General features: G+C 39.3%; 1 protein-coding gene across 1 annotated transcript in view; it reads left to right on the forward strand.

The window, feature by feature from the left end:
- Positions 1-9,186, forward strand: part of ZNF397 (zinc finger protein 397) — a 45,402-nt gene extending 36,216 nt beyond the window's left edge. The window contains exon 5 of the mRNA XM_045849705.1: positions 6,404-9,186. Within this exon, the coding sequence (XP_045705661.1) occupies positions 6,404-8,091 (1,688 nt within the window). The 3' untranslated portion in view covers positions 8,092-9,186. The remainder of the gene's footprint in view (positions 1-6,403) is intronic.
- Positions 9,187-12,665: the final 3,479 nt, after the last annotated feature.

Raw genomic sequence — 12,665 nt, forward strand, 5'->3', positions numbered from 1 at the left:
TTCCAGACATATTGTTCCTTACCCCTATTATGTAGCAGGAACCAATTCCCCATTGCTAATTATCATCAGTCACCCTGGCCGGTAGAGTGACCCCTTCTCTGCTTGTTGGTTCAGTAGCATGAAGAGCCCGGAATGGCCAGAAAGCAGTCTCAGCTTCAGATTTAACAACATCGTGACCTTGTTCCGTGGTAGAAGTATTTCTTCTTTGAGAACCAGAACCTCAAACCCACCAAGCCCAAGACTATGGGGATAGGAGACAAAAATAATTTAAGTGGATCATTAGATATATAGTAAGAGAAGACATTCTTACTATTCCTTCACCCTTGGCTCTTATACCCATGTATTCTGGACATGGGAAAGACAGTACTGTGTGTTTTCCTCTGGTTTATGGTATAGTGCATCCTGGACAACAGCAACCCAAACTTGGTGTTGTTGCCTAGCCAATACCAAAACTGAACCTTCAGCAGATCATTTCACCATTGTCCCAACCCATGTCCAGATGATGAAGCATGTAGGAAGACCCATGAATTACATAGGTGTGAGCTCACCACTGCACCTCCTTCCTTATAAAATGACTACTCCTTTGGAGGCAATATTGAGTAGAATACCAGGGTAATAAATATAGTCATGGAATTCTTAAGTCAATGCAAACTATGTATTTAGCCCTTTGAAAACAAATCGCTGCCCTGACTGGTGTGGCTCAGTTGGTTGGGCATCATCCTGCAAAGCAAAATATTGCCCATTTAAGTCCTAGTCAGGGCACAGTCTGGGTTGTGGGTTCAGTCCCAGGTCAGTGCATGTACGAGGCAACTGATCAATGTTTCTCTCCCTTTCTTCCTCCCTTCTCTCTCTAGAAAAATTAATTTTAAAAAATTGTAAAAAAAAAAAACAAATCGCTGCCCTTTCCATGAAAGAAGGGGACAAGTATAATGAATCTGCCCCAAGTGGCTGGCTGTGCCCTCTCCAGGGAATGGCGTCTTCTGAGGAACTTAGTGTTGGCGCTTGTGGTTGGATGCTTGGGCACATAGCAGTGGCTATAGGCTTATCAGCCTTGATAAGCAGAGGTCATATTGTTGAGCCCATGCATAGCCTTCATCCCTCCTGCCATGACCACTTTGTACATGAGTTCACTGGGCAGGCATTGATAAAACAGCTGATTGACGTTCATAGTATGAATCGTCATGTCCGTCTTATTACTGGGAGGCTTTCCCACAGAGGATGCCCTTTGGTGAGCATTCACCCAGGGCAGAAATAGATTCATTCTTTGCTCATTCCAGGTCTGTCCTCATACCTTTCCTCCAGAATCCTTACTTCTAGTCTTCCAGTCTTATTCTTACCAGGTGCCTAATTAATAAGATAACCCATTAGTCTCGACTTGTGAGTCAATATAGGCCTGTATTTTAGGCTATGTTGCCTTCCATGAAAAGCATACACCTAGGTGTGTACCTGAAATTCTGCCCACTGGGAACATTTGCCTTCACTGGTGTTTGAGACCACAGCTAGGTGTAAGTGAAAGCCGTTCACTTTTGGCTTGTGCCCACACACGGGCAGACTCGTCTGTGAGTCAGTTCTGGACTTCTCCAATCTCTGTTAACTGGGCCTGGGGAACTCCTATCAGGCCACGAATGATGGAGATAGTGGAAACAGGAACAGGCACTGTGAGAATCTGAGTCACTGGCACATAGAATTTACTTGTCTTCCAGACTTGCTTTTACAATGGAATGCAAGTTTGAACATCCAGTTGTATGATTTGCTGGGTTACATAACAACTGGTACACAATGGTCAGTTTGTAATAGTCATTTGGCACTCTGTGGTCAAGTATTAAGTCTCTAATAGTGCCCAAGTGCAAACTGGGATCTGCTTTCATATCTGTTGCCTCAAAGTTCAGGGCTCATCAAGCGTTGTACCTCTCTGAGATGGTACAAAGTGGTTGGAGATATAAATGGAGTGAGAGAACAAGCCATTGACCATGTGAGAGAAGAATGTTCCAGGAAGAGGGAATGGCAAATGCAGGAGATGCACAGGAACAGAGTGAGCCTGGGCTAGACAGGTGGTAGGGGTGGTAGAATGAAGTGAAGGCAGATAGGGACCAGAGCATAGAAGCTTTTAAGCCATAGGAAGAATTTGGAATTTATTCCCAGTTTAATGGGAAGCCATTGGAACTCTTTACATAAGATAATAGCATGTAAACGTCACTCTGACTGTTGTATGGAGAATAGGATAAGGGTAAGTTAACAAGAAAGCAAACTACAATGTCAAATAAATCAAGAATAAGATTGGGGGAAATGGGGACATCTGTAATAGCAGTAACAATAAACATTAATTATTATTATTATTTTTTTAAGAATAAGCCCTGACCAATGTGGCTTAGGTGGTTGGGTGTCATCCCACAAGGCGAAGGGTCTCCAATTCAATTCCCAGCCAGGACACATGCCTGGGTTGTGAGTTTGGTCCCAGGTTAGGGTGCATATGAGAGGCAAGTAATCAATGTTTCTCTCTCATATCAATGTTTCTCTCCCTCTCTTTTTCCCTCCCTTCTCCTCTCTCTAAAAGCAAAAAAAATAAAATAAAATAAAAATTAAAAAGGAGAATAAGATCAATGATTAACCGTCAAATTTGTCAAGACAGAACTCGTTAGGGACTTTAATAACTGTAGTTTCAATGTAGCTATAGCAATAAGAGCCTGATACAATGGGTTAAAAAAGAAAAGATCCTTAATGTTAGTTAGAATATAGAGCAATGTTAACTCTTATACGCTCCTGATGGAAGCATGAATTGGGCTGGCCACTTTGGAAATACCTAATTGAGGACCCAGCAGTTCTGATCCTAAGTTTTTATAACCTAGAGAAACACCTGCATGGGTGCACTGAGTTAGATACCCCAGTATATTCATATTGGCATTGTTCATAACAGCAACATGTTATTGTCCGTTGGAGGAAATGGGTAAATAAATTGTGGTGCATGTCACACTATAGTAGTGAATGTGAATGTACTGCTGCTGTACATGTGAATATGGATGAATCTTGCAGACATAATGTTGAACAAAAGAAAGCAAGTCACAAAATGCGTGTGGTATAATTCCCTAAATGTATAAAGTTTAAAAACATACCATATTTGTCTGCTAGTGTTGCCATAACAAAATATCACAGACTGCGTGGCTTAAACAACACAGATTTATTTTCTCAAGTTCTGTGCATTAATTTTGGTCATCTATGCTTTATTCTAGGAGTTTTACAGCTTTAGCTTTTATGTTGAGGTTTACATTACACTTCTAGTTAATTTTTGTGTATAGTGTGAGGAAAGGGTTGGAGTTGATTTTGGTCATTGTGATATCCAGTTCTAAGATGTTTTGCTGAAAAGAGACTATCCCTTCATCATTTACTTATCTTGCAACTATGTTGAAGATCAGTTGCACATATATGTTTAGATCTATTTATTTACTCTCTGTTCCATTAATGGGCGTATATATCCTTATGCCATTAGCACACTGCCTTAATCACTGTGGCTTTATAGTAAAGTCTGAAATCAAATAGTGTAACCTCTTCAATTTTGTTCTTTTTCCAAATTGTTTAGACTCTTTGTGCCTTTATACATAAAGTTTAGAATCAGTTTGTCACTTTCTACAAAAAAAGCCTACTGAGATTTTTGATTGGGTTTGCACTGAATCTATAGATCACTTTGCAGAGAATTCTACCATCTTAACAATATTAAATCTGTCTATTTATAAATGATGGTGTATATTTCTAGTTATTAGGTCCCCTTTAATTTTAGCAATGTTTTGTAGTTTTCATTATACAAATATTGCATATATTTTGTTGAATTTGTTTCTAAGCATTGTCAATACAATTGATAAAAATGTTTTACATTTTCATTCTAATTGTTGATTGCTATCTACAGAAATACAATGAGTTTTTGTATATTGCTTTAATAAACTCATTTATAAGTTTTAATAGCTTTTGTGAAACACTTCAGGATTTTTTATATATGTAATGGTGTATAGTCTATAAGTAAAGACAGTTTGACTTTTTTCTCTTATTTCTATGTTTCAGTTATTTTTTTGTGTCTTATTGTACTGGCTAGGAATATTGAATAGAAGTTGTATGATGTTGAAAAGAAGTGGTAAGAGAGGGCATCCTTGTTTTGCTCCCTTGTTCCTAGAAGAAAAGCATTCATTATTTAGCCATGAAGTATGATCTTAGCTGTTTTTTCTTTGCTTCTTATTGGAGTAGTAAATTTACATGTAACATAGCTTGTGCTTGGATTTAAATGTACCATCTCCTTATTTGTTTTTATTTATCCTATGTTTTATTTCTTTTGTCTCTTTTTTTAGCCTAACTTTGTGTTACCAGGGTTTTTGTTTTATTTTTTCTATTAATTTATTGTTTATACATTCTTTTATTGTTATTTAATGGTTACCTCATAGCAGCCTTTCTCAGATGTAATTCTGTGAGAGAATTAAACCAAAGTTTAAGGCATTCATTGTAAATAATGTATTACTATCTCTTCTATATATTGATTGTGGTACTGGCTATGTATCATTCCTTGGAAGAATTAAGAAAATAGTCACTCAGATCATTTCCTAATTTATTCTCTCATGGAACCTGGCTGGAAAAGGCTGCCTTAGAAATTACAACATGCACATTTAATTTATTTATCCTATCTTAATTTACTACTTCTAGGATAATCCAAAGACCTTGTAATATTTTCATTCTATTTACCTCCCTCCCATTGTACTATTTTTGCCATGTATTTTAATTCTACATATTTTGTAAATTCCATGAGACATAAGATATTGCATAAATCAGTCAGCACACATTTAGATTTACCCAGACTCTTACAGCCTTGGGATTTGGACTTTTGCCTTTAAAACTTGTATGTGTCATGGTTTCAGCTCTATAAACTGTTTGCAGCTTGACAACTGTGGGCTTAACAGTGGGCTGACAATCAAGAAATTCAGTGGAGCGCCATGACCTGTGTGGGACAGTTGGTTGGGCGCTGTCCCCAAAGAGAAAGGTCACTAGTTTGATTCCCAATCAGGGCACGTACCTGGAAATAGGTTAAGTCCATCATCAGGATGTGTGGGAGAGGCAACCTATTGATGTTTCTCTCTCACATCAGTGTTTCTCTCTCTCCATATCTCTAAAAATAAATAAATAAAATCTTGAAATAAATACATTCAAAGGAGCTCCCTTGCTCCCTACCATCACAGGCATCTGATATTGTGGAACATAGGAAAAGACTCTTCAAAAATTAACTGAAAGGAGATTTCTGACCCCACCTCTGTAATTGTTTTCTTAATTTACATGCCTCTGTAAAGAAGTTTGGCCAATGAATGTGGCTGTTTCCAAAAAGGGATTATGCGTTCTCAGCCACTTCCCTGGTGATAATCAGGACAAAAGAGATGGAGGATTATCTATAGACTTTTTTATAAAAGTAATTTAGGAATATGTGTTGACCATTCCTGGGCATGATGCTTCTTTCTTTGTCCTACTGGCAGTCTCTGACCAGCCCGGTGGTACACCCTCCCAGTGACAGCCCAGGCACTGCTGCCTCCTCCCACTTTCCCTCCACCCACCCCCCAATCTCACACTGCGCACCTTACACATGTTCGTAAATTGCTTACATATCAGCTCTACTTTAGTGGAACTTTCCTAATCACTACGATAGGTTTCAGTTCCCAGATATCCTGTGGCAAACATATCCAGCCAAATCTGGTAAGCCACTTCTCTAAATGGTTATTGTGGCCCATTGTTTATTGATTCTTCCTAGTTTCCCTCTCAGAGGATACTTTTTTGTTTTGTAGCACTCCCATATTGTGATTTTTAAAAAAGATTTTATTTATTTTTAGAGAGGGAGAAGGGAGGGAGAAAGAGAGAAAGTGAAACATCAATGCGCGAAAGAAACATTAATCAGTTGCCTCTCACATGTGCCCAACCTGGGACCTTGCCCACATCCTAGGCATGTGCCCTGACTGGGAACTGAACCGGCAACTCTTCAGTTCACAGGCTAGCTAGTGTTCAATCCACTGAGCCACACCAGCCAGGGCTGTGATAACATTTTATAGGTAAATACTGATCTTTTTTACCTGAAAGTTTCTTACAGTTTGGAGAATACATTCCATTTGAATTTTATGTATTGTTCTAGATGGTGAGATTAAGACCAAGCTTGGAGAGCTGACGTCAGAGAAGGAAATTACAGCAAAAACTGAACTACTGACTGAAGAGTCTGACAACCCCAGAGATGACGTTCTCCAGGATTCTGAATGCAGAGAATTCTGTGAATTTGGGGCTCAATTAAATGAAAAGGATCAGAACCACTTTAAAAGAGGACAACATAACTGTGGTGAATGTGGACAAAGCTTTGCTTGGAGTACAGGCCTTATTAGGCATCAAAGAACCCACTGGGAGAAACCCTATGAATGTGACAAGTGTGGAAAGGCCTTTAGTGTGAGCTCAGCCCTGGTTCTGCATCAGAGAATTCATACTGGGGAGAAACCCTATCCTTGCAATTGGTGTATTAAAAGTTTCAGTAGGAGCTCAGACCTTATTAAACATCAAAGAGTCCACACTGGTGAGAAACCATATAAATGTGATGAATGTGGGAAAGCCTTCAGTCAGAGCTCAGACCTTATTATACATCAGAGAATCCACACAGGAGAAAGACCCTATCAGTGCAGTCACTGTAGTAAAAGTTTTAGCCAGCGCTCAGACCTGGTTAAACATCAGAGAATCCATACTGGAGAGAAGCCTTATACGTGTAACCAGTGTAACAAGCATTTCAGTCAGAGTTCTGATGTTATAAAACATCAAAGAATCCACACTGGTGAAAAACCATATAAATGCGATGTGTGTGGAAAAGCCTTCAGTCAGAGCTCAGACCTTATCCTACATCAGAGAATCCACACTGGGGAGAAACCATATCCGTGTGATCAGTGTAGCAAAAGTTTCAGTCAGAACTCAGACCTTATCAAACATCGAAGGATCCACACTGGAGAGAAACCGTATAAATGTAATGAATGTGGGAAGGCTTTTAATCAGAGCTCAGTCCTTATTCTGCACCAGAGGATTCACACTGGAGAGAAACCCTATCCGTGTAACCAATGTAGCAAAACTTTCAGCCGACTCTCAGATCTTATTAATCATCAGCGGATTCACACTGGAGAGAAGCCTTACCGATGCAACCAGTGCAGTAAAATGTTCAGTCGAAGATCAGATCTCGTTAAACACCAGAGGGTTCACACAGGCGAGAAACCCTATGAATGTGATGAGTGTGGGAAGACCTTTAGTCAGAGCTCCAACCTTATTCTACATCAGAGAATCCACACCGGAGAGAAGCCCTACCCATGCAGTGACTGCACTAAAAGTTTTAGTCGTCGTTCAGACCTTATCAAACATCAGAGGATACATACTGGAGAGAAACCGTATGCATGTAATCAGTGCAATAAGAGCTTTAGTCAAAGCTCAGACCTCACCAAACATCAGAGAGTGCACTCTGGGGAAAAGCCCTATCATTGTGGCAGTTGTGAGAAAGCCTTCAGTCAGAGTTCGGACCTTATTCTTCACCAGAGAATTCACACTGGAGAAAAACCGTACTCGTGCACACAGTGCAGCAAAAGTTTCAGCCAGAACTCAGACCGTATCAAACACCAGAGAATCCACACTGGGGAGAAGCCATACAAATGTAATGAGTGTGGGAAGGCTTTTAGTCAGTGCTCAGCTCTTATCCTACATCAGAGGGTCCACCCTGGGGAGAAACCAAACCCATGTGATCAGTGTGGCAAAAGCTTTAATCAGCACTCTGACCTCATTAACCATCAAAGAATGCACTCTGGTGAAAAGCCATACAAATGTGACACATGTGGGAAAGCCTTCAGCACGTGCACTGATCTCACTGAACATCAGGGAATCCATACTGGGGAGAAACCCTGCAGGGCTCTCCAGTGCAGAGGTTTTACTCAGCTCTCTGACCTTACGGACCATGACCAAGACAGAGTACGTGCAACGAATGTGGGAAAACCTTTAGTGTATACACCAACTTTATTCAGTACGAGAGACACTACACCAGAAAGAAAATCTTATGAGTGCTATTGATTATTATGAAAAAGGTTTTAATCAATGCTCAACTCTTAGGCTACATTAAAAAACAACAACAGCACCCCACAATGGAAAGAAGACATTGACTCAATTTTTATAATGAAGTTTAACTTAGAGCTCAGACATTACTGAACTTAAGATTCTGAGGAGGAATCTTGTGTGTTCTGGGAAAACGTTCAATGTGAATAAAAATTTTAGTGAATATCAGCAACAATGAAAAGAAATTCATATCTGCTATAATGTAAGAAAAGCTGTATAGTCTTATTGAATACAATCCACAAGAAGAGAGTTTTATCATTGTAAGAAATGTGTTAACAGTATTAAGAACCTTATCAGACATTGTAAAAATCAGTCTTGTGGGGTGTGCAATCAGAATTTAGAAATGTAATCATATTATAATCTCAAATATTTAGTGAGCCCAAATTACCATATCAGAGAAATTGTTAGGTAATGTAGGGAAAACTTAAGTACCTTCCACAATTTAATTGGCATTTGCTCTGATTTCACACGTACCTGCTGACAGCAGGAGAGTTCTAGCTTGTGTTAATGCTAGTTATCATTCAATCCATGTGTGTGAACACGCTGTGCTATTCTGGTGTTACATTTATTAACTACATAAATCCAGTGCCCTACTTTCTCAAAAACAATGTTTGGCCTAGTTTTGGTTTTCCTAATGAGGAGTTTTTAACTTCCTGTGATGTTCACAGCAAATATGGATTTATTTTGCTCTCAATAATGAAGCCTATAAACTTTAACAGTTTGAGATCAGTTCTTCAGTATTACCATTTAATTACAGCTTCTAAATATGTGGAACAATTAAAAAAAGAATTCCATGTGTCAAAGTGTAATGATTTCTCTACTACTCTATTTATCTTGTCATCTATAAACTGAACAAAATGATACCTAAAGTAATACCCCCATGACTGGTTTGTGTAGCATAATCTACTTTAAAATAACAAGATCTGCCCTGCTGGTGTGGTTCAGTGGACTGAGGGCCTGCCTGCGAACCAAAGGGTTGCTGGTTCCATTCCCAGTCAGGCACAGACCTGGGTTGTGGGCCAGGTCCCCAGTTGGGGGTATGTGAGAGGCAACTGATCAATGTTTCTTTCTGTTTCTCCCACTTTCTAGAAGTAAATACAATCTTTAAAATTTGTATTTTAAAAAATAAAAAGACCTACTAATTTTTTTAAGTGGCAGCATTCCTCGGACTTTTTGTTTATTGATTTCTGATATACATATTGATAATAGGCTACATATATGTAAAGTTTTCTACTGAAAAATAAAGTTTTTTTAAATAAACATTTCAAATTGTTTTTCTGGTATCAACCATTTGTTGAAATTCTGCTACTATCACTTACTTTGAATATCTCCCATAATATCCAATCATTTCAATTCAACAGACGTTCTTAAACTACTTGTTCAAGGTATTCTTTAAGATTTTATAGTGTACACAAAGTTTGCATACCAAACATTTGTATACTGTCCCAACAAAGCCTGTGTGTATAAAGAATGATGTATACAGAAAATACATAGCTCAATGTAATCATAAAGGTAGACAAGATACTTACAAGAGCTCAGAGGGGATAAGGTTCAATTCTGACTAGAAAGAAGATGGTAAGCTTTGTGGAGCTATCGACATTTGAATTCTGAAGGATGAGGTAGGAGCATAAAGGCAGGGAGCGAATAGTCCAAAAAGGCACAGAAGCAAGGACGTATTAGCAATGATGTGGAGTGTGGTGCTTAGTCATTAATTCATTCAATAAATACTCAACGTCAGGCACTGTACTAAGTGCTTCAAAAGAAAAAAAAAGTTCCTGCCCTCAGGCTTAAGTGTTATGAAAGTAATGACTGAAACGTGTACTTAATAAGAATAGGGTGGAAATAAAACTTGAAGTAAAAGACAGTTGAGTGTGACAGTACAAAAATAGGCACTTCTTTCTGGGGTTTAGTGTCACCCATAAAACAGAAAAGTACTAGGCGTGGTGCAAGTAGACGTACTGCGTTTTGCTCTCAAGATAATGGGAAGCCATTAGGGTCTGAATCAGGGAATGGCACATTCATCTCCCTGCTTTATGAAGAGGCTAAGATTAAAAGGAGGAAAGAGACAGCAGGAAGGAAAACTATTGGGAAGTCTGGAAATAAAATCGCAAGGTCCAGAAGTAAAGGAGTTTGAAGGCATTGATATGATGAGAGATTCAGAAGTGAGTAGGGAGAAAAGTGTAAAATCAACTATTGTCTATTCTTTGGGGAATTTAAAAAGTGGAAAAAAATAGGATGATCAAATTTATATCTGAAGTGTAGCCATCTCTCCTGAGAATAAATTTTCAGAGCCAACTGCTTACTACACATTTCTTTCCTGTGTCTTAAAGGTAAACTCAAATTCATGAACTTAACACATACACCCATGCTATCTTCCTCCTCATATCCCTATCCTGGCGAATTGCTCTCCTAAACATCTTGCTATCCAGATAAAATAACATAGTGATCCTACACTCCTCACTTACTCTAGTTTTCTAAGTCCAATTGCTCACTAGAACTTGAAAATGAATTATGAAAGTAATGCTACTCACTCTAAAGATTCAAACAATAATGAAGTATATTGAGTGAAAAGGGAAGGGAGTATTGGGCCTCATATTTAATGCCAGTTGATTTTTCCCAAGCATTCTTCAACTGGCAAGGCCAAAGACCAAGGAATCTAGCCCGACAGCAAAGGAAGGGTAAGTGGAACTCTCAGCGAACTCACTGCGATAGGAAGTAAAAGTTGGAGCACAGAACATGCCAAGTAGGAGTTGCTCTTGTAATCGCCCCACAATTCAATGTGAACATTGAAAGGCTATACTCTAGGAATAAGAAGGAAACCAGTGTGGCCCGAGTCTAAAAAAAGTCTGAAACAGTCTCATGTCAGGTCTGACTTTCAGTAAAAGTTAAGTGATCTGTTCCTAATCTAGCTGACAGTTAGAAGACAAGGTGAATCCTCTCTGGAGGACACCTATCCAGACACTGTAACTGTTCATGTATAATAGTCAGTGTTCAAAAATGACCAGAATAATTAGAGCCACAGATATCAGTATGAACTCTCTTGCACACACACAGATAGACACTGAAACAATTATAAAATGTGTATACATGGACTAGTATATATTTACTTAGCTGTGTTCTGAGAGGACCTAGAAGTAATGACACTCCAGTGTCAATGAACACACCCAAATGATGGTTTGTAAGTAGCTTTCTGCAAATAAAAAGGGACCAGGGTTCCTTTGAGAAATGGCTGATTCTAGGGCTAGGGCAGGAAAAACAAGATGAGCCAGCAGCATCTCATAGTAAGAGCTCAAAAAACAATACAATGGAGGCATGTCAACAGAACACAGGAATCAACCTGAAAGAACTTTGAACACCAAATAAATATACATGAGTCCATACTGATGTGAATAAAGATGGAAGGAGAGACTAATCTTCCTTATGGGAGAATTACAAATAATACATAGAGATTCCCCATCCTCCAAGATGTGAAGTTTAATCCCAACCCAGCACAAACTACTCTCAATCTATGCTGGCTGGGTAGCTCAGTTGGATAGAGCACTGTCCTAGTATGCCAAGGTTGTGGGTTCAATCCTTGCTTAGGGAGCATACAAAAAGCACCAATGACTATAAATAAATGGAACTACAAATCAATGTTTCTCTCTTTCTTGTCGTCTCTAAAATCAATTTTAAAAAATTGTAAAAACTATAATACTTGAAGACTTCTCAACCTCAGCACTATTCACATTTTGGGCCAGATTATCTGGCTATCTACCCAGATGTGTACATTTCTATATATATGTATGTAATACATGTGCCTTTTTTTTTTCAGGTATGTTTAACAGTTGCAGACACAATGCCCCTTTGACATTTCAATAGAGCAAGAAGAGGATTTTTTTTTTTTGCTTTTTTTTTTAAGATTTTATTTATTTATTTTTAGAGAGGGAAGGGAGATAGAGAGAGAGAAACATCAATGTGCAGTTGCTGGGGGTCATGGCCTGCAACCCAGGCATGTACCCTGACTGGGAATCGAATCTGTGACACTTTGGTTCGCAGCCCAAGCTCAATCCACTGAGCTACACCAGCCAGGGCTAAGAAGAGGATTTTGAGCAGGGAAGTTGAGTAATGTGACATATCTCTGGCTGCCGTGTTGAGAACTGGGTGAAGGAGGGCACATAGGAAAGGAGGGCACATAGGAGGCTATAGGCCTGAGCTACTTTCCCAGCTTAGGACAATTCTAAGAACATGTTTGGGGAGAAAGTAAAAGTTTGTTTTGGGACGTGGACACATTAGACTTGAGATGCCTAATTAGTCATTGTGGCAAGTTTAGTTTATCAGCCTCTTCCTAGTTGCAGGGCCAGGGTTTCTGGTTTACGATACCAATGAGCCCCTAAGATTGCCTGCACCACCACCTTTGAGGTTGCAGGCCCGGGAGGCTGTGGGGAAAGGGAGCAGCTGACTCCCACCTGATATCTGACCTGCCACTCCCCCTGTGCTGTTGGTGGTGTGTTGGATCCTGACCTCCTGGTGGTTGTTGCTGGAGAGGCTCAGTG

Source organism: Phyllostomus hastatus, unplaced genomic scaffold (genome assembly GCF_019186645.2).
Source record: "Phyllostomus hastatus isolate PE091 unplaced genomic scaffold, TTU_PhHast_1.1 phas_contig_80, whole genome shotgun sequence".
NCBI classification, from domain to species: Eukaryota; Metazoa; Chordata; class Mammalia; order Chiroptera; family Phyllostomidae; genus Phyllostomus; species Phyllostomus hastatus.